The sequence below is a fragment of the Ictalurus furcatus genome, chromosome 19, assembly GCF_023375685.1.
Source record: "Ictalurus furcatus strain D&B chromosome 19, Billie_1.0, whole genome shotgun sequence".
Lineage (NCBI taxonomy): Eukaryota > Metazoa > Chordata > Actinopteri > Siluriformes > Ictaluridae > Ictalurus > Ictalurus furcatus.
In genome coordinates, this window is record NC_071273.1 from 22168816 (window position 1) to 22192847 (window position 24032).

Sequence of the window (24032 nt, forward strand, 5' to 3'; positions counted from 1 at the left end):
GCTCGGCTTGAACCCTGACCTTCTGATCGGTAACTTGGAGCCTTAACAGTTGAGCCACCACTGCCCAAACACATTAACACCTTATCACATAATATCACAGCACAGCACTTTATCTAATAATAATAATAATAATAATACAGTGGAGTGTGACTTGCTTAGATTTTATGAAACTTACAAAAAAAGAAAATGAGCACTTTTTTTGTTTGTTTTTTTGTTAATAAAGTTAACGATGACATTACACTGAACCTCGATCATAAACGTGTCTGAATAGATTTCAGCACTGGAATGTTTTGCTGTTTATTTAAAAAAAAAAAAAAAGAGCAAATGAATCAGTTGAAAATTCGAATGCTTAAAGTGATATGTTAAAACAAAAATCGAAGAAATTTATAACGTTAAATACCTTATAAAGTTCCATCAATGCAAAGGTAATCAGTACTGAACATAGTATAATAAAGTGTTTTATTTATTATTATTGTTATTATTGTTATTATTATTATTATTATTATTATTATTATTATTATTATTTTAAATGTCCCGTACAGGCTTCCAGGATTCACTGATGATAGATGTCCTGCAACCAAACAACACACACAGCATATTGTTTGTTATTGTCTGTTATGGTGTAATACAGTACATTTGTAATATTGTTACTAACAGAAATAAATATTAACCTGCAATCTCAGGTTTCCAATCTGTAACCTTCCATTAAAGTTCACTGGTCGGGGTATAGCCCGGTCTTCTGCACGCCGAACGCAGTGATGAAGATGTTGATGATGACGGTGAGGAACACTAGCGCAGTCGCTATGTTATTCATTACGTCCAGTTTTCTTTGATTGGCGACGATATTGAGATCTTTACGTGCTGATGGGAGAGAAAAGAAGAAGAAGAAGAAGAAGAAGAAGGAAGTTTCTCGAGGAAAGAAAGCAACTATATAAATCTGCTGCTCCGTCTGGAAACATCAACAGTCACGACGTATCTAATAAGCTTGCGGTTTGCAGTTATATACATCTATAACTTGAAAAGAAATGATGCTGCATTGCTCACCCATGAGAATGAAGAAACCCCCAGCGAGCACTTGGAAGAAGAGCGAGACTGTGATGAGAACAATCACAGTCAGGTAGTATTTAAACCCGGGGCCTTGTTCCAGCACGGCTTTCAGCTGAGAAGCGTTGGCCATGAGCAGAGCTACGTCCAGCATGCTTTCAGCCACCGTCTTCTTAGTGGCGTAGTGATTCATGTTGAAGCGCTGCGAGAGAGAGAAATACCACATGACCTCATTACCACATTAGCAATAACGTAGCGAAGTCATTATTCCTGCACGTTCAAGCCAAGCAAAGGGACAGCAAAAGTCTATCTCTCTCTATATCCTACATTTTCACACAAAAGTGATAGCACCCCTGGCAGATTGCGTATTTTGTTGATTTTCGGACGGAAGTAAGTAATAAATATAACCTCAGCAGTAATCTATTTACAAAGAAAAATGACATTTTCTGCAAATCTTAATGCACAGTTATATTTCCTTAACTGTGAAAATTTGAACACCCATCCAGTTGAAAAGCCTCAGAACTTCATTAACTCATTAGATGTTCATTGACTCGTTAGGACTCGTTACTCAGGTCAAGAACTGTCATTAGGAATTGCCAGCTGATGACAATTCCAGAGCGTAATAAATTCTCTGACTCGTGGATGCATCTGACTAAAGATCTGAAAATGAAGCGAATTGATGCCTACAAAGCTGAGGAAGGGTATAAATAGATATCAAAGTGCTTCCAGCCCACAGTTAACACTGTCCGAAATGTCATTAAGACATGGCAGTTAAGGAGAACTCTAGAAGCCAAGGCAAGATCTGAAAGACCAAGAAAGCTCTCAGGTCGAACTGTATGCTATGCTAAGATTCAGCTGACACAGGAGTGGTGGTGCACTGTTCTACTCTGCAGCACTGCTTGTACAAACATGATCTGCATGGAAGAGTCATCAGAAGAAAATCTGACCTGTGACATAATCACAGACGTCAACATCTGCTAGATAAGACAGAGGAATTTTGGAAATAAGTGATCTTTGGCCACAATCACCAAAGGTATGTTTGGCTGGGGGGAAAAAATATCTTGTTATGTTGTAATGTATATTGTGATGTTCCATGTATGCATTATCTTGAGCTAGCTAGCTAGCTAGCTAACGAACCTTCTAAGATACTGAATCCCCAACAGCATTTGGATAATTTAGTTAGCCAGCAAACCTAACTATTCTTTATGTTCTGTTCATTTGGTAAGTTAGCAGAATTGTTCAAACATTCATTCCTGAGATATAGAACATTTTTGGGTTACTTGTGTCAATTGTTTGTACTCTTTTGTACACTACTTGCACTTCGGATTCAGTTTTCAGAATGGAAAATATTTGCTTTTTCATTATCCACCATCAGGGGGCGGCAAAAAACTGTGGAAAAGTTAACAACCCTGGAAATAACTAGAACTGTGAGCTGCATTTCCACCTGATTATGAGGGAAGACGGGAGTTATATTAGTTAAGATTAGTCTGTCTCTAACCCCCCCCCCCCGCCCCCCCCCCCCAAGGTAGTTAGGTGGGTTCAACATTTGAATGTTTTTTTCCCACTTCTTGAGCTCATGCCACCATTCCCACCCATGTTCATGAAGCTCCACCCCCAGGATCTTATATCTAATACTGTATTTAAAGTTGTACTTAATGTCACTCTTCTGCAAACACTGTGTATAAATTGAGCATTTAGATGCATCCGCTGAGAAACAGTGTCGTCCAGTAATATTGGCACCCTTGGTAAATATGAGCAAAGAAGGCTGTGAAAAATTGTCTTTATTGGTGAACCTTTTGATCTTTTGTTCAAGAAATTCACAAAAATACTCTGCTGTCATGGATATCAAACAATTGCAAACACAATACAGGCTTATCAAAAAAATTTATTTGTTAAATATAGGTATGCAACAATTATTGGCACCCTTTTGGTCAATACTTTGTACTACCTCCCTTTGCGAAGATAACAACTCTGAGTCTTCTCCTGTGACGCCTGATGGTGAGGGATCTGAGAGCGTTCCTCCATACAGAATCTCTCCAGATCCTTCACATTTCAAGGTCCACGCTGGTGGACTCTCCTCTTCAGTTTCAAGTCAGGGGACTGGGATGGACATGGCAGGACCTTGATTTTGTGGTCAGTAAACCATTTTTGTGTTGATTCTGATGTATGTTTTGGATCATTGTCCTGCTGGAAGATCCAACCACGGCCCATTTGAATCTTTCTGGCAGAGGCAGTCAGGTTTTCATTTAATATCTGTTGATATTTGATAGAGTCCATGATGCCATGTATCCTAACAAAATGTCCAGATCCTCTGGCAGAAAAACAGTCCCAAAACATTAGATCCACCTCCATATTTAACCGTGGGCATGAGGTACTTTTCCATATGGCTACCTCTCTGTGTGCTCCAAAACCACCTCTGGTGTTTATTACCAAAAAGCTCTATTTTGGTTTCATCTGACCAGAGAACCCGATCCCATTTGAAGTTCCAGTAGTGTCTGGCAAACTGAAGACGCTCGAGTTTGTTTTTGGATGAGAGTAGAGGCTTTTTTCTATAAACCCTTCCAAACAACTTGTGGTGATGTCGGTGACTTCAGATTGTAGTTTTGGAGACTTTCTGACCCCAAGACACAACTAACTTCTGCAGTTCTCCAGCTGTGATCCTCTGAGATTTTTTTGGCCACTCGAACCGTCCTCTTCACAGTGCGTTGAGACGATATAGACACTCGTCCAATTTTTTTTGGGAAAGTTTTGCACCTTCTTCCTGTTTCCGTGTGGGTTTCAACCAGGTTCTCCAGTTTTCTCCCGCCTCCCAACAACATGCCAGTTTGTGGATTGGCTGGTGTAAACTCAGTTTTATTTGTATATGTCATATCACAGCAAACCAGTGACTACATTTCCCATCCTGCACTGCGGCCTATAAACATGTCCGCCATGGGCTACACTTCCCAGAACACTCACATTCATTCTAATCGCACACCTGCATCAAATTTACAGCACTCACAACTCCAGTATAAAGAGACTGTTTGAACACAATGACTTTGCGAAGTATTGAGTGTTATCACCGTACCAGACGTTTGTACCCTGTTCCTCGTTTTGTTTCATGTTCTTTGATCTTGTTTCTCGTTTCTTGCCTTGCCTTGTTTATGCCTGTTTGCAGATCAGCTGACCCATTGCCTGTTTTTGACCACGCTATTGTCTCATGATTTGGATTTGTCCGCCTGCCTCTCTTTATTAAAAACTCTTCTCTGCACTTGCATCTGTCCTAACCTCCATAACGTCCATGATGTGACAATATAGTGCTTTTAACAATAGACATCGTTTGATGCAATCCTGAGTCATATTTCTGGCTTCTGAGTGGTCACATCCTCAGTAATCTCACTGATCTTTAGGATGTACAGCACAGCAGCAGCGAGTGGTGACAAGAACCTGTCTAGACATTATCACTGAGACCGTCTCTATGCCTGTAAGTCATGATACCCCAGGTATGAATGTGTGTGTGTGTGTGTGTGTGTGTGTGTGTGTGTGTGTGTGTGTGTGTGCATGGTGCCCTGTGATGGACTGGCATCCCATCCATGGTGTATTCCCACCTTTTTTAAAGGATATCATTGTGCATGTTGTATTTCATGCCACCAGCAGATGGCAGCACGAGTTTCTAATTTAATCCTTCAATCCAAACACGCCTAACAAACCTTGACTTGTCATTGGTGAGTAGAATTAGTTTTATATCATATATACAATAAACTGAAGATATTGTGTTTTGGTGTAAAATAATGATAGACATCAATGTATCTGGAATCTTTATTAGATATAATGTGGTGTTTTATAACACTCCCTGAACAGTTCCTTACTTCTGTGGTATTATAACAGTGTTTATTCAAATATTAACAAGTATCATCTTATGTGTTTCCAGAGCCATTTCACTCACCTCTCTCTCTCTCTCTCTCTCTACCTCTCTCTCTCTCTCTCTCTCTCTCACACACACACCTCTCTCTCTCACACACACACACTCACACACCTCTCTCTACCTCTCTCTCTCTCACACACACACACACCTCTCTCTCTCACACACACACACTCACACACCTCTCTCTACCTCTCTCTCTCTCTCACACACACACACACACACACACACACCTCTCTCTCTCTCTCTATCTCTCATCACACATACATATACACACTCACACACACCTCTCTCTCTCTCTCTCACACACACACAACTCTCTCTCTCTCTCTATCTCTCATCACACATACATACACACACACACCTCTCTCTACCTCTCTCTCTCTCACACACACACACACACACACAACTCTCTCTCTCTCAAGTCATCACACATACATACACACACACACACACACACACACACCTCTCTCTCTCTCAAGTTGTCACACACACACACACACACACCTCCACACACATCTCTCTCTCTCTCTCTCTCTCTCTCTCTCTCTCTCTCTCTCACACACACACACACACACACACACACACACACACACACACACACACTCTGTTCATTTAAAGCACCTCTTCTTATCTGCATCATCACTTGGAGACATGTAGACAGTCCCAATGACCTTCCGGTGTTTGTTTAAAAGAGGAATAACAGAAGAACATTTTCTCCATTCTTGATAATCTCAGAACAAAATGATCTGAGTCCAAGTCATAGAGCTCCACATACATATACTCTTTATATATATATATATATATATATATATATACACACACATACATGCATGCAGTATACGTGCCTGGTTTATAAATATAAATAAATGAAAATGGCAGCGCTTGAAACCTGAGCCACAAATCACGCTCTAGTGAAACAAGACCTAGGCACATTTCCAAATACCACACGCGCCACGTCGCTGGACCCTTTCTTCCCTTCTCCCCCATAAAATAAACACCACAGGAGAGCTCAGGAGTGTTTTACAGAGGCACTTCATACAGCAGGCCTACAGGAAGTCCACCTCCCCGTCTGCTCATTGGTCCAGAAACTGTCCAATAGCGAACAAGAGCAGTAGAGGAGGGTTCACTCAAACCTGAGACAGGTTTGTCTCTTTTTTCGGTTTGTTTTCTTTTTGCTTTACCACGTCTGAGGACACGTGCAGAAGAGGAGGGCATCTCTGAGCGCAAAGATCTGTGAATATGTGCTAAGATCAAAGTGCAGGAGATGGAGGAGATAAAAAGCGTGAGAGTGGAAATGTTGGTTTGTCGTCTGACAAAACAAAAACAAGACAGAAAGATAGAGATATAGATAGAGATAGAGATAGAGATGGAGGTGAGAAAGCATTGGGAAATCCCATTACATGTGTCACATGCTGTGGGAAATTGACCCTAAATACCATATTCTTCATTTTACCCTAGAGAGTGGATTACTAATTTAAAGGAAAGCAGGAAATGGTCACATCATCCCGGCTTCCATCGAGCTCTCCGTTTCCTGTCATCCGTGCCTTCTTTATCACAAAGCAGATGGTTGTCATTATTGAATTAGTTCTGTACAAACGCTGCCATAATGTACTACTTCAGTGGGTCAGAACGTTTTCAAATCCACGGCCCCTAAAAGCTCTCTCAGCCCAAAAGACCGGCTGCAACTGAACCATCCATTACGAATTCAAGTGCAAAAGTTTTTGCACCCTTAGGACAAAAAACAAAAGGCAAAGGAATATAGTTCACACGTAGACATTTAATGTGTCAGTTTATGCAAATGGGGAGAATATTCTTAGATAGATAGATAGATAGATAGATGGATAGTTTTAAACGACCCCATTGTTCCTGATATACTGGAAGTTCAATGTCATACACTGCCTACTTGAAATCATAACAGCAAGATGTCTTTAAAAATTACTATTATATATATATATAATTTTTTTGCCTGTGATACACCTTGGAATTAACCCCCCCCCCCAATTAATCAGTATATCGTCCCCCACACCCCCGACTCAAAAATGATTGGGGGGGGGGTAAAAACTTTTGCACTGAACTGTACCTCAGTAATCAACAGAGAAAACAAGCCTCCACAAGCCACAACATGATTTAATCAAGTTCTCACCTTGATTAGTTTTTAAATGAAATGAAACGATGGGTTTTAAAGTATCGTATCTACGCTTGATTAAAAATATTGGCACCCCCACTGTAATACCATGATGATCCACTCGGGGGTCGCAAAACCACAGCAGGAAAACACTGTCCTGCAGTTAATTTTTTTTTTTTTTAAACTACTGTATTCACTGGAGCAGAAGCCATTGAGAAATTCAAAGCATTCAGCTTTGGGCCCATGACAAATAAATATTATAAATAAATAAATAAATAAATAAATTCTAGCAACTAATCTAGTCATGAGTCATGTTTGTTAATGGAATCAGAGTCTCACTTTTCCTCCACATTCTCGCCTGCTTTATTCACTGAAGCATGATCAATTGCTGACAAAACTGAACTGGTTGTTTATCATCAGAAAATGAGAGAAATGCAGCAAAGATATGCTCCAGGGCTTTTTGACGCAGTCAGCCTTGTGACATTAGCTCATATTTTCCTATTTTGGCCTTGGGCAAGGCCTCCTTCTTCAACATATCTGTATCTGTCTTATCTGTTTGTTAGCTGTTAGATATGAGATTGGGTAAATCCATTTTTTTAAATTATTGTGATAAAATTCTTCTTTATGTCCTGAGAGGTAATAAGATGAGATTCAGTATCAAACAAACAAAAACTCTAGTGTTAAATGTTATTATATTTTATCAGCAGATTTCCGGCTGAGATTTCTCTATTTGTTGGAATGAATGATACAAAAAGTATCCTTGTAAGTAAATGTAGTTAGTTTATTTTGACGAATATCATTTTTACATTGAGGGCAATATATTGTGAATAACAAATTGTTGGTTATGTCTTATAATCAATTGAAGTATGTCTTCTATTGATTATAGCATCCATCCATCTTCTATACCGCTTTATCCTGTTCAGAGTCATGGGGGAAACTGGAGTCTATCCCAGGGAGCATGGGGCACAAGGCGGGGTACACCCTGGACAGGGTGCCAATCCATCACAGGGCACAATCACCCCATTCATACACTACGGACACTTTAGACACGCCAATCAGCCTACCATGCATGTCTTTGGACTGGGGGAGGAAACTGGAGTACCTGGAGGAAACCCCCGCAGCACGGGGAGAACATGCAAACGCCGCACACACAGGACCACGGTGGGAATCGAACCCCCGACCCTGGAAGTGTGAGACGAACGCGCTAACCACTAAGCCACCGTGCACCCTGATTATAGCATATGAACAACATATGACGTCTCGATTATTACTGGTCATGAGGTGTTGATTAATCTTCTTTACGGCAGCTCCGGCAGTACAACCGCACAGAACGCCAGGGTGACTTGTTTTGACTGATTGGTCACTCGGGATTCAATCCCGCGGGTCCTTAAAAAGTCAGTTTTCCAAAATGTAAGGTCGTAAAGTTCCCCTGATGCTAATCTGATGCTTCAGCAGTCTCAATTAGTTAAACTGAATTGTTACGTTCCAAAGTTACAGCCTGTTTGCCTGTAAATTCCCCTTTCATTATTTTTTCTCCTTTTCATTCATTCTTTTTGTTTCCACGGACTGAAGTTCCTCACGGATCTGTGGCCGAGTGGTATGTAAGTCTATTGAATCTTCTGGCTTTTACCACGTGAGATGTGCACAGAGGACATTCTGAATCGTACATACAATGACATGCCCCTGGACAGTCTGGTGGCTGTACAGTGGTGCTTGAAAGTTTGTTAGAATTTTCTGCATAAATATGACCTAAAACATCATGAGATTTTCACACAAGTTCTACAAGTAGATAAAGAGAACCCAGTTAAACAAACTGGACAAAAATATCATACTGTGAGTGGCAAAAGTATTTGAACGGGGATCTATCAAAGTCTGATCTTCACAACACATGTTTGTGGAAGTGTATCATGGCATGAGCAAAGGATATTTCTGAGGACCTCAAAAAAAAAAAAAAAGAAGTTGTCGAAGCTTCATGTGTCACGGTTTCAAGGCGGAGACGGATGCAGGTGCAGATTTAAAGTTTAATCAATATCAAAACAAAGCACAAAACAATACATAGGAGATGAGCGTGCATAACGTGGCAACAGAAGACAAACAAAGCAAGACAAAGAGTGCAGTGCAAACTATGACTATATACACACACAAGTGCTCGTGAACATGAAGGAGAATCAATACAGTGCTGCAGAGGTGCAGTGGCTGCTGGGAACTGAAGTCCAGAGCTCCTTCGGGATATCCATGACAATCAAGCTGGAAAAGGTTACAAGACCATCTCTGAAGAGTTTGGACTCCACTGATCCACACTCAGACAGATTGTGTACAAATTGAGGAACTTCAAGAGCGTTGTTCCCCTTCCCAGGAGTAATCAACAAAGATCACTCCAAGAGCAAGGTGTCTAATAGTCCACGAGGTCACAAAGGAACACAGGGTGACTTCTAAGCACACTAAAGTCCTCTCTCACATTGACTAATTTTAATGTTCATGATTCCACCATCTGGAGAACACCGGACAACAATGGTGTGCATGGCAGGGCTGCAAGGAGAAAACCACTGCTGCTCTCCAAAAAGAACATTACTGCCCATCTGCAGTTTGCTAATGATCACGCGGACAAGCCAGAAGGCTACTGGAACGATGTTTTGTGGACAGATGATACCAAATAGAATTTTTATAATGATATAATGAATATATATATATATACATATATATATATATATGTATAGATGAAATATAAAATATAACATAGCATATAAAATATAAGGCATGGTTGAAATTAGGTGGAATTCTGATCGGAAGGCCGTGAGGTCAAATCCCAGCACTGCCAAGCTGCCACTGCTGGGCCCTTAACTGCTCAGTTGTATAAACGAGATGAACGTAAGTCGCTCTAACTGAGGATATCTACCAAATGCTGTAAATGTAAATGTAAGTCATTGAAACCGCCTGAAAAAGACAGCTGGCTTTTCACCTGTCACTTTTCAACCAAATCTCAACGTTGTTGAGACGTCTGGCAGAGTCGTTGTTTTCAACGTCTTTTCGATGTTTTTGCTGGGTGGGTTATATAAGGAAAGTCCACATCAGCTTTTTGCCGTAAAGCTATTCCTTTAAATGTTCTGCCACGGGAGAGTCTTCATCACAGAGGACTTTGTGCTCTGTGGTTTATCAGTAACATGACAAGCTGCGTTTTTTTTTTTTTTTTTTCGTCTTATTAACTTCAAAAAAGAGAAAATAAAGAGAGGCTGGAGAGGGAAACGCCTCACTAGCCGTAAGTGATAACAGGAACTGACTTGTTTGTTTGTTTGATGTTTAACAGCATTAAACATAACTATAAAGAGATAAGAAAAAAGTACAGCAAGTACTCAGTGTAATTGTTGGCAGTGCCGCGGTATAAATGGAAGAAAAAGCTTTGGGACAGCTGCACGGCGGTGACAGAACACATTCAGCAGCAGTTTAAAAAATAACAAATCTACCTAAAATATTCCATGAAATCTGAGTAATTCTGTTCCATGAATATGAAACTAATTCTTATTTACATTTGTGGCGACTTTTTACCTCCTAATAAAATTATTGTGCTGATAAATTAAATGTATTTGCCTTTTTTCCCCACAAGGTTCTGTTTTAGGCCCACTGCTTTTTTTTTTTACTTTATATACACTACCTCTAGGTCAAATTATTCGTAATCGAATAATGGTAATTCGAATTAGCTTCCACTGTTATGCTGATGATACACAGCTGTATGTTTCAGCGAAGCCAGACGACACTCAGCAGTTTAATAAAGTTGAGGAGTGTGTAAAAGACATTAGACGTTGGATGCTTATTAACTTCCTTTTACTTAATTCTGACAAGACAGAAGTATTTCTACTCGGACCACGTGTAGCTAGAAGTAATTTTACCGATTACACAGTAGCTCTGGATGGACTTTCTGCTTCGTCACGTGCAGCAGTAAAAGACCTTGGTGTGATTATTGACTCCAGTCTTTCATTTGACGCTCGTGTAGATAATATTACTAGGATAACCTTCGCTAATCTCAGAAATATTGCTAAGATAAGAAATATAATGTCACTACATGATTCAGAAATATTAGTTCATGCTTTCGTCACCTCTAGACTGGATCACTGTAATGCCTTACTGTCTGGATGTTCCAGTAGGAGCAAGAACAAACCCCAGTTAGTCCAGAATGCAGCTGCTAGAGTCCTAACTAGAACCAGAAGATACGACCACATCACCCCGATGTTATCAACACGGCATTGGCTCCCAGTGAAATCTCACACTGATTATAAAATACTATTATTAACCTATAAAGCACTGAACAGTCTCGCGCAACAGTACCTGAGCGAACGTTTGGTCTTCTATGATCCACCACGCCTACTTAGATCAAAAGGTGCAGGATATTTGTTGGTACCTTGAATAGTGAAGGCTACAGCAGGGGGAAGAGATTTCTCATACAAAGCCCTACAGTTATGGAACAGTCTTCCAATTAGTGCTCGGGACTCAGACACAGTCTCAGTGTTTAAGTCCAGGCTGAAAACATATTTGTTTACTCATGCTTTTTGTGAATAGTTTTTCTTTAGGTAAATGTGCAGATCTAGAGTGTTGTGATGAACTGGGATGTTTGGATGCTGTCGCATGTTCACCCAGGTTTATTGACGGTGGAGTGCCTGGCCAACTTATGTCCCAGAGCGCCCTCATGTCTGTGTTACCTTCTGGCTCTCCCTTTAGTTATGCTGTCATAGCTAGTCTTGCCGGAGTCACTGCTTACACTCACGGAAAGTACATCGTCCTTAACCATTATAGGACAATAAGCGCACCTAATCATTTCTCCCTCTCTTTCCCGCTCTTTCTCCCTCTCTCTTTCTGTCGAGCTACACCTGAGATGCCAGTGATCCTGACCCCTTCTGCTCCCCATACCTGCCTGATCCATCCTGATGCCCTACTTCTTGTTGGTGTTCTCACCAATTGGAAGTCACATGCTGTTGCTGAGGACGGCCCCACATTGTGCAGCCTAAAGATCATTGAAATTACTGAGCATGGTGCCACTTGAAGACCATAAAGATGGCTTTGGAGCTTTGGAAAACAGACTTCATATAAACTGTAATGAATTTTCCTGGTTACACAACTGCACTATTTGAACAGGTAGTATTAGGATATTTATAGAAGGGACTTATTTATAATTATACTATTCCTTGCCACCCAGATGAGGACGGGTTCCCTTCTGAATTCGGTTCCTCTCAAGGTTTCTTCCTCATATCATCTCAGAGACTTTTTCCTCGCCATCGTCCCCACCGGCTCGCTCAATGGGGACAAATTCATTCATTTAAAATGTATATTCTGAATACATATATTTCCGGAAATCCACTTTAGGACAATTTCCATTGTTAAAAGCGCAACACAAATAAAATCGGATTGAACTGAATTGAACTTTAACAATTGTAACAAGTAATTCATTCACTTTGAATATATAAAAATATTTTCTTGGCACCTAGTGTACTTCTCTTCAAGTTTATTTATAAATGCGTGTATATCAAACGTAAATTAGTCTACGATTACTATGCATGAGCTTACTTGTAGTAAAATGGGATAAATTTGCAGCATACTTTAATTAAGTTATAAAGTGAAGTAAGTACGAGAGTATACTTTTGAATGCATTTTTCCTATAAAGGTGCCACGCTTTCTCCAGTTTTCGTAGTGTTAGTTCAAGTGCTGTAGGCCTTCCTCAGGCCATGCTAAGGAGAAAATGCTAAGCTCTTGACTTGCTATGTGATGAATTCAGGGTCTCTGTTACCACCTGGCAGAAGAGAAACATTTCTGTCAACAAAAGCGTGATCAGTTATGTCTTTAGGGAGCCCTTGGCGACAAACGTTGTACGGCACACAGCTGCGTCTTGACCCCTGAATCCCTGCGATAAGGTGGAGGAGCGACTTATTTTGGTCCCGCTGTAGTACAGACTTGACTACCTTTTACACCCCACATAGCTCTTCATATGTTATGCTACTTTGTCTCCTTTCAACCCTCACTTCTAGACATCAAAACAAAATCTTGGGAAATTACAGCTTTTATTACAAGCCTGGAGTCAGAGCTTTTTTAGTGATGCAGCTACTTTTAGATTTTGATACTCAAATACCGGCGCACGGTGGCTTAGTGGTTAGCGCGTTCGTCTCACACTTCCAGGGTTGGGGGGTTCGATTCCCACCGTGGCCCTGTGTGTGCGGAGTTTGCATGTTCTCCCCGTGCTGCGGGGGTTTCCTCCGGGTACTCTGGTTTCCTCCCCCAGTCCAAAGACATGCATGGTAGGCTGATTGGTGTGTCTAAAGTGTCCGTAGTGTATGAATGGGGTGATTGTACCCTGTCCAGGGTGTACCTCCAGGGTGTACCCCGCCTTGTGCCCCATGCTCCTTGGGATAGGCTCCAGGTTTCCCTGTGACCCTGAAAAGGATAAAGCGGTATAGAAGATGGATGGATGTACTCAAATACCGGCACTATATAAATTCTTTTGAAAGTTTTCTGTACGTAAAAATGTCTTCACGACATCATAAGCTCTTGATTGTATAACCAGATATCAAGACAATACATGCATTTAAAAAGAAAAAAAAAAAATGTATTGAAGCAAAAAAAAAGTTATCCTTATCACCCATGTGAAAAACTTATTGCCCCCTTGAAGTTAAAATCTGGTAGTGCCAGCTTTAACAGCAATGGCTGCAACCAAACACTTCCGATAACTTGAGATCGGACTTTCACGGTGCTGTGGTGGAATTTCGGCCCACTCTTTGCAGAACTGCTTTACTTCAGTCACACTGGAAGGTGCGAGGCAAACTATGCTAAGCGATGTTACGTATAATGATGATCAGCTAATAATTTGCAAAAGTCATGCTGTTGCATGCTGCGTACACATCACACAGAGAGCAGAAGCATGTAAACGCCTGGGGAAATTCCAACCGTCAGTTATTCAACACAGAATTTCACTGTTTAGCATGCACAGTTGTGCAATGCCAGTTATAAAGATCTGAGAGCGTTCGCAAATCTCACACACACACACACACACACACACACACACAAAAAAAAAAGAAGAGGATTTTTGAGGGTAAATAGAAAATGTCAATCAGTAAACTCTGGAATTCAGTACCGTACACATGAGAAACAATGTCCTTACTATTTCTCAAGCTCAGACTTATGGGCCTCAGATACACACTATACACGAAGTCACGTCGAGTCAGTTGACGCATTGTGAGTTTGACATGTTGATATTGATGATAATGGGGTAAAAGAGAACGCTGTACGATGCCTAATAAACGTTTTCTGAGCATTCTGACTCTAACCTATTATCTGATTTATGAGGAAGAGATAGTTTTGCCCTGTTATAGGTTATAAAACCCGTGCTCTTTTATCTTTAAAAGCCTGTGGATGCATCGCTGTAGCGTTCTTGTGCTGCAGCTGAAGAATTGCAAGGCGTGCTGGGTAGAAGCAGATCAGATGGTATTTGTGATGACAGTTGCTATAAACATGGTTTTCTCTTCATACCAAACTGGAGTGTGTGTGTGCGTGTGTGTGTGGGGTATGCTGTGGAGAGGAGGTGAACTGACATGCCCCTTACTTTCTCTCTGAGGCTCCTTCTGCAGCTGTTGTTGCCCAGTGTATTCACTCTCACACACACACACACACACACACACACACACACACACACACACACACACACACACACATATTCATTTCAACATTGGTGTGCATGATATTCAGATTACTTTTGCCTTTTTGTGCAGCACACTCATACATACATAGTGTATAGACACAAAGGAAATTACTCCTACACATAATGTCACCTGTGCAGATTTCCTGGTATGTGGTATATATATGTGTGTGTGTGTGTGTGTGTGTGTGGTACTGTTTCCTGCCTACAAAAAGCTTGTTGCTTGCTTGTTGTTGAGGCTGGAGTGTTTGTTCGCAGTGTGGTTGGCTTCATTTGAATGCATCACACGGATGTGGCTGTATCTCCAGATGCTCTGGAATGTGTGTGTGTGTGTGTGTGTGTGTGTGTGTGTGTGTGTGTGTGTGTAGAATCACTCTGGAGTACTGCCTTGATTCCAGAGATGAGGATGTGGGTTCAAAAACATCAGTCATAACACAAACATCACTTACACACACACACACACACACACATACATCTTACTATACTTGTGAGGACCTTCCACTGACATAATTATTAATTCAGATTATTAATGCAGAAGCTAGACCCTGAATGGAACCTCATTAACCAAATGTAAACCTTTTGTTCTTGTTTTTTAATATTTATTTATATATTTATTTTTAACTTAATAAAAGCTGCCTTTTTTTTAAGCCACTAAGCAATTTTTCCTCTTAAGGACCAGCCAAAGGTCCCCACAAGGTCAAATCTCTCAGATATTCCTATCCTTGTGAGGACATTTGCTCCGTACCAACATATAAACACACACACACACACACACACACACACACACACACACACACACACAGAGTGGCAGGATATCTGCACAGGTGGCCCTCTCCCATTGTGTGAAGTATAAATTTCCTCTGCTTTGCAAAGTATATTTGTGCATATACAGAATTATTGGCACCCTTCCATCCTGTAATAGAATGGACATGAATGATGGTGTAAAATAAACACTGCACACAATGATTTCAAATGTTCTCCTCAAACAATTAGAGACGCTGTTTACATTTCTAGCAACAAAGACATCTTTCTGTAGATAATAGCTTTGTAATTATTAACAACCCAGCGAATTGCTAGGATAAATGCAAATTGCTAGGATACATTTGCCTGTTTACATTTACATTTACATTTATTCCTTTAGCAGATGCTTTTATCCAAAGCGACTGACAAATGAGGACTTGCTCTCGATCTTCAGGGGCTCTATTACTGTAAAATCCTTTTGTAAGAACAATCTGCTATGAAGGTTTGAACAAAAGAAGTCCTTCACGAGAGCAACCTACAAAATGCAGCTCCTGAACTTCACCAAGCATCGTTGAAACTACATTTGGTTTCATGTGATGTGTTCAGACGAGACCGACATCCGGCATTTTATTAATGCGAACAAGAAAAAGCTTGTAAAATAAAAAACTTTTCACAGTTTGAACATTTCCCCCATTTTGAATCTGTAATTCATTCGATACAGGCGGGTCAAAATGGACCCGGCACACAACCTACAGTATGTACAAAAACTCTGTAGCACCTATAGGAATTTTTTTGTTGTTGTTGTAAATTTTGGAAAGCTTTAGGAACATTCACCAAATTTCAGGCCAAAAAATTACAAAATAGCGTGTTTTCAATGGCTTTGAATGTCAAAAAGTTGATCAGAATAGTATGTTTAAGTAGGTTTAAGACTGAGCTCTAGATAAAGATTTTAACCAGATGCAATGATCTCAGTCTGTTAAAAAAACAACCCTGGTTTCCTTTTTACAGGAAGAGTCTCAGGGCAGTTATGCGTCACTGAACATGAACATGTATACATATCGTATACATATACTATATGAGTGCGTTTGTATATACAAGACCAAAAACGATAGTAGATGTTGAGGAATCTTTCACGGTATAAACATATATTCTTTTAGAGCAATCCAGAGGCCATAAACACTCTGTCTTCTCTGTGTGTGCGCACCTTTACTACTCCTCTCATATTACACTACATATTGCATTACGCACTACTCCACAGAGCTGGAATACGGAGGTTATTAATTCCAATAAGACCTCTCTGAGTGACTGCATGACCTCATTCTGACCTGTCAACATGTCTGCAAGCCCTCATTCCATTCAATAACTGACAGGGAATTATCACGCCCTGCTGCCTGATGGGCCGTCCTCGGTGATTTCAGACATGCTTGTGATATCTGGATATGGAAACAAGATGATATCTTGTGATATCTGGATATGGAAACGAGAAAAATATCATTCAGGAGAGGGTTGCAAAAACATTTCCAAGGCCTCGGATATACCACGGAACGCTGTAAGTACAATAATCAACAATCGGAGAAAAGATGGCACAACGGTGACAATACGAAGAACAGGACATCCCTCTAAAATTGAGGCTTACAGCAATATTAAAAGAAATTCCAGCAATTTCTGGCAAGTACTAGTTGCTCCCTACATGTGATAACAATCTCCCGAATTCTTCATATCTCAAGGGGTAGGGGGGAAAGCGGAAGCCTTTTTTAAACCAAAAAAATAAATCGAAACGACATCCAATCTTCCAAGTCCATGTAGAATAATGTGTTACATTCTGATGAGACCAACCTTGAATTATTTGGCCATAATACCAAACGATTGGTATGTTTGGCACACACAAAAAACACAGCATATCACCAAAAGAACACCATCCCTGGTGGTGAAAGCATGGTGGTGGCAGCATTGTGCTTTGCGGCTGTTTTTCTTCAGCTGGAACTGGGGCTTCAATCAGGTTAGAGGGAATCATGAATAGCTCCAAATACCAGTCAATTTTGGCACAAAACCTTAAGGCTTCTTCTAAAACACTTCAAACGAAGAGGAATTTCACCTTTCAGCATGACAACGACCCGAAGCAAACCTCCAGATCAACAAAGGAACGCCTTCAGCAAAACAAGTTCAAGGTTTTGGAATGGCCCAACCAGAATCCAGACCTAAATCCAATCAAAGATCTGTCGGGTGACGAGCTGATTGACTCTTACCCAAAAAGATTGAATGCTGTGATCAGATCTAAAGTTGTTTAAACTAAGTATTGGTTTAGGGGTGTGCACACTTATGCAACCAGGTTATTGTACATTTTTTAAATTCTTTTTCTGAATTTTGCATATATAAATAACGAGCCTAATATCTGACTAGTTCTTCAAATAAATCTCTTCAGAGAAGGACTGTGGAGTTTTCAAACTACACTCCAAAAAAAAAAAAAAAAAAAAAAGTCATCTTAGCAAGTGAAAATATCTTGAATAAATCTATCTACTATTTCTTATTACAGGATTACAATAAACTAAACATAAGATCATTGAACCTATTTCTAGACATTATTACTCACTTCGAGCTTGTTGTTTTATGATTCTAGTGTCAGATAATTTTGCTTCTTTTTAGAAATAAATGCTTAAAATGAGTAAAATGATCTGCCAAAAGATCAAGACTATTTCAAGCTTGAAATGAGCACAAATGGCTTAAAATAAGTTGAATAATCTTATATTTGGGTTCTTGTCATCTTATAATAGGAAATACTAGATACATTTGACTAGATTCAAGGTATTTACACTTGCTTAGATGTAATTTTTTCAGTAAAAAGGGTCCCTGGTTGCAAAAAGTTAAAGAACCCTTGCCATAGAGTAATCTTTGCACCTAGTGGTCAACAATGAGAACTGCAGCAAGCGCTACTAGAGGCTCATTGGGGCAAGAATCACTCTGCCCCATGCTCACTCATTGAACGTTATGTTTATGAGTTAAATAGGGGAAACGGACAGGAACGTTAATGATAATACCTCTTCTGTTTGTTTGTTTTTTTTAACTTACACTTACTCACACTTCTGTTTCGAACACAGCTGAATCTCCTTTTTAAAAAATCAGACGGACGAACATACAAAATGAATCATAGCCAGGTCGTTAATGTGGACATGGTAACTGCACTTTAGTGTGCAGTTATCTGCAAACAGAAACCATCGTAATTGCAACAGTTGCTTAAATAAAATGATATAAATAAAATGATAACGTTCGATTTCAACACCGCCGTGATCGACATAATTCCGCATAAATTTCATTACAAATGACTGTTTGACTTTTTCTTGGGCTGCTGGGGAACCTCTTGTTGAAAACTGGCACGCATGGTTTGTTCGAGTTCGTTCAAATCTTGTCGACTCTACAGCTGCCTATTACGGCCTTACTGTGAAAATTCCCTAGGCAGTAGTAGTCTAGAGCATCAGGTGTGATGGCCTCTCATGTCTATAAACTGTTATGTGTTTTCATAATTATTAGTAACAATGTGTAGAGCCTGTAGGTTACAAATATAATCGTAGGTCGTTATTCACACGGCCATCATAGAAAGTGTTACCGATTGGTTTTGTTATTATTCTGATGTCACTGTTGGATCCATTCCTATCAGTCTAACTGGATTCATGGGTGTTTTGCTGGCCTGCAGTGTAGCAAACAGTCATTCAATGCTGGCAAACAAGCCTGTCATTTCCTTTACAGCAGGACATGATGTTCAACACCCATCCAGAGAGACTGTCCAGCTGAGACCCCATGTGTAAAACACACACATACACACATGCAGTTCCAGTTTTCTTTTCCAGAACCCAACCATCCAATCACCTCATATCACTCGCTATCCCTTTCCCTTTTTCTCCCTCCCTCTCTCATTCTATATCTCCCCTGGGTTCACTCTGTTTTCGTTCCTCACAATAACATGTCCTCTGACAAGCTGGACTCAAGTGAACTAGCTTTATGTGCTTCGTGTACATGTACAGTCCGTTGCAAAAGTACCGGAACGAAAAGTCCAATTGTTTGTTTGCACTGCATACGCTGAAGGCATTTTGAGTTTGAGATGAAATAAAGACGAATATGAGACGATAGATCGGAATTTGAGCTTTCATTTTCTGACATTTACATTTCGATGTGTTAAACAACTTAGAACATGGCACCTTTGGTGGCAGAACAAACAATTTTTATGTTAGTTGAGCAAAAGTATAGGAACACAATAGTCTTAAAGTAAATTAAAGTGAACAACACTTAATATGTGGTTGCATATCTGTTGCTTGCAATAACTGCATCATGCCAGCGACCCACTGACATCACCATTCTTCTTTTGGGTTGATTTTCCAGGCTTCTTTCAATAGTTGTTTGTTTCCGGGGTGGGGGGTGGGGGGGGGTATCTCCCTTCATTCTCTTCTTCAGGAGGTGAAATGCATGTTCAATCAAGTTAAGGTCTGGTGATTGACGTGGCCAGTCTAAAACATTCCACTTTTTCCCCTCTGATGACGTCCTATCCCAATATACCCTCTCATGTTCATGTTTTGACATCAGCCTTGCTCTTCTAATTCCTTCGGAGGGGAGTGTATATACATGTTTGTATTTGTCTGGCTCAGTTACAGTTATTATAAAGAACCTGACACTGATATGCACCTATCCTTCCTTGACATTGCTCTGATAAGTCTGACATGTATACACTGTAAAATGGCCTTTTCCTTTAAACCATATCGCTCTTTGCATGGCATCCATGGCGACCTGGCTGTGATGGCTTCACACAGACATGCAGGTTTTTTTCCTGGTGTCATCATGTTTATGGTCTCTTTGACCCAAAATCACAAAACAAATGCACACACACACACACACACACACACACACAAGATGAGACATGATTACAGGCTTGTCGCTCAAACTCAAGGTCCAATGAACAGATTTTGAAAGCACGATATAATTATGTTTCGTCGCCTCCATGTTACGAACTAAAGATATGTTCGGGTTTTAGATATATCTGCTCCTGGTTTACATGGTGTGGATATCAGGGTGTGTCCTGAACAACAGAGCTGGGTGGATTGGTCCTGAATCGAAGAGGAGCAGCCGGAGTGCTGGTGGTATCGGAATTGGAAAGCACCCGAATGCTCGGCTGCTTGAGTCATTGGTCCTGTGGCCCAGTGGGCTGGAATGTCTTTCAGTCTGGATACAATTAAAACCAGAAATACGAGAATGCATTCCTACTCCTCCAGCCAACCACCATGGGGGGCAGTGCTCTATAGCCCTCAGCAGTGTGTGTGTGTGTGTGTGTGTGAGAGAGAGAGTGAGAGCACTCTCCAGCCACAATCTCTGCACAAAGGAGTGGTATCAGATTACCTCATGATCCATCACTACGCTCAGAAAGGGATAAAATCCTATTTGAATCTGAAGTGCAAAGTGTGTGTATCAGCAAACAAAGTCAGTTTCACACTCACTGCAGAGAGACTGTACAGATTCGGTACAGACTCTACAGATTCCTGAATTATTATAGTGTTGAGTTTGATGTGCTATGTGACAGTTTTGCATGGTGGAATGTGTCCCAGGACGGTACAGTACAGCTTTTGCCCTTAGGGGGACATTAGTTTCAGACTGGATGTACTGCATGTGGAATCTTGAGCTTCAGAGGTGTGTGTGTGCGTATACATATACACACACACACACACACACACACACACACATTCTTCATATATCTATGCGAACTGCATAGGGTGTTCCTTTGGTCCTTTTCCAACCTTGTTAAATATCACAGGAAGCGTTTTCATTCTCTTCAAGAAAGTCCCTAAATATTAACCACAGGGGCGGAAATAATTTTTAAACAACGTTTTGCAGAGAAATAAAACGCACTACTTGGGAAAATACTGTGTTCAAATAAAACTATACAGTGTGTCCATACCTAGAATACCACACATTGCATTTGTTCTTGATTTGATCTCATTTTCCTTAAGAACACCAATAGTCTGGAAATTACCGCTACTCTGATACAGCGAGACAAAATAGCGTGCCTCAGAGCTAAACCCAGTACAACTTACAAAACGCTCTACATGCAAGACAACATACACCCTACGTATGAGACAGAGAGGGATAAAGAAGGGAAACTGCAGATATTGACAAAACTACAGCTGTTACAGAGAGCTAAATATAACAAAATACCAGCTGACTAGCCAGATTTATTTGGGCAGCATTAGCATACTTAGCAGATCAAACTGTCGTCCATCATGTAGGCCTAAATGAATTGCTTTTTACATAGACAGCTAACGCATAGCTATTTGCTGTTTTAATTAATAGATGTAACGTTTGGGGTTGTTTTTTTTTTTTTGTTCATAGATTCTCGTTTTATTTAACTAGCCTAGCATGATCCGACTTCAAATCTTAGCTACCTCGTGTGGAAAAATTAGCCTTCAGTAGTCTGGTTTTGCTTAAAAAAAAAAAAAAAAAAAAAATTTGATGTGTCATGACTCTTCATGGTGTCCCGAACAAAATGTCCGCCACTGTTCCTTTTTGCTTAAGACGCTGTATTTGAATCATACGGCTGCTTCAGTCAGAATAGAAAGCACCTAAGTGTCGCTTTGAGGTTTTCTTCACGATTTATGTGCCACTAAAAACAAAAAATGTGTGTGTTCCCTGTCCTTACATCACTATAATTCAAACATAATGAACAAGCCACTGTTCTGCTCTTCTCTTTACTGCTATTCCTGTTAACAGCAAAATCATGAGAGAGAAAAAAAAGGGCTTGGTCATGCATGGAAATGGACATATTAATTGAACAGAATGGAAATACCCCGTCATGACGTTTTGTTTCGCAGACTGTCGGACATACGAGCTTTATTCCCCGGCCTTTCTCTTCCCACTATAAAGACGGTGAAGCAGCTCATCAATAAAACACTGCATATACAGAGTTTGCTGTCGGGGATGTAATTTGATATAGAGGTGATTTAATGTTTAGCGAATTTGTATACTCACTCTCAGCGTATCTGACACACATTTTTAATGCTGCTTTCTTGTTTTAAAGCCTACTGAAGTACTTGCTTCGTTGCACATGTACACATGCACAGGAGACTGGTTTCAATCACCATAAACTCACACCACTCCGGCGGGTTTGGGCCACAGAGGCACCAGTAATGAGGTAAAGGCCACCGGGCCAGACTGAGTAATAAATCAACATCGCGTCATCCCAGTGTTCAGTTTTATACACGACTCACCTCTCTATATAGACATGTGTCGGCTTCCAAACTATGTCATCCTGAGTGCAACAGCTGACCCACTCGGTCCTGTGTCAGGAGACCCAAATATGTCATCCATGAGGGGAATGAACAGCAAATAAATAGCATAAATGCTGTCTATAGAGTATCAAACCAAGGGCTTGTCTTTCCTTTTCTCTTCTAATAACTCTGCAATCAGGGGTTTGATGGTACCTCAATATTCATCAGATATATCTTTGACCTTTTTTTTCCTCTATGGTATAATTTTAAAGCAAATGCTATTTATTAAAAGAAATCATGGAATAAATCAGTATGTTAATGGTATATATTCAAGAAATCATGGAATAAATCAGTATGTTAATGGTATCTATTCAAGAAATCATGGAATAAATCAGTATGTTAATGGTATATATTCAAGAAATCATTGAATAAATCAGTATGTTAATGGTATATATTCAAGAAATCATTGAATAAATCAGTATGTTAATGGTATATATTAAATAAATCATTGAATAAATCAGTATGTTAATGGTATATATTCAAGAAATCATGGAATAAATCAGTATGTTAATGGTATATATTCAAGAAATCATGGAATAAATCAGTATGTTAATGGTATATATTCAAGAAATCATGGAATAAATCAGTATGTTAATGGTATATGTTAAAGAAATCATGGAATAAATCAGTATGTTAATGGTATATGTTAAAGAAATCATGGAATAAATCAGTATGTTAATGGTATATATTCAAGAAATCATGGAATAAATCAGTATGTTTAGGTTAAGCAATGAAAAGTAAGATCTAATCATGTGTAACTGATATATGAGCTCATAAGAGAGAATGTGTTAATCAAAGAAGCTAAAATCAAAGTAGGTCTAGCTGGTGAGATCATTGAGCGCCCATTCTTCAGTTACAAATATATCTTTTTCTTCTAGGCTTGCTCTGATATTTCTCAGAAAAATCCCCCACTGCACCTGCAAAAAGACACCGAGTTTGTACTCTGTCTTTTAAGTCTGTATCTTTAGACACTGAGTTTGTACTCTGTCTTTTAAGTCTGTGTCTTTTTATGTTAGTGATTTCTTAAGATGTATTGTTGAAATCCATGACGTGAGTCTGTAAAATAAAAACTTCGTTAAAAATTACTGAACTTGCGCCACCATTATAGATAAGATATGAAGAAAGAAACAGTTTGTGTGAAGAATGAAACAATTGTGGCGAGTCGTCAGAAATGTGATCAAAAGAGAAAATGGGAAAACCCCGTCTAATGAGATCATTGTTTGTATAAAAGCATGAACATTGAGT

General features: G+C 39.9%; 1 protein-coding gene across 2 annotated transcripts in view; it reads right to left on the reverse strand.

Annotated features, from left to right (window-relative positions):
• Window positions 1-300: 300 nt before the first annotated feature.
• ninj2 (ninjurin 2) overlaps window positions 301-24032 on the reverse strand; it is a 36480-nt gene continuing 12748 nt past the window's right edge. For both annotated transcript variants that reach the window (XM_053650426.1, XM_053650424.1), the window contains 3 exons: window positions 1045-1246; window positions 672-861; window positions 301-571 (listed from right to left, as the gene is read on the reverse strand). In XM_053650426.1, the coding sequence (XP_053506401.1) occupies window positions 713-861; window positions 1045-1246 (351 nt within the window). In that variant the 3' untranslated portion in view covers window positions 301-571; window positions 672-712. The remainder of the gene's footprint in view (window positions 572-671; window positions 862-1044; window positions 1247-24032) is intronic.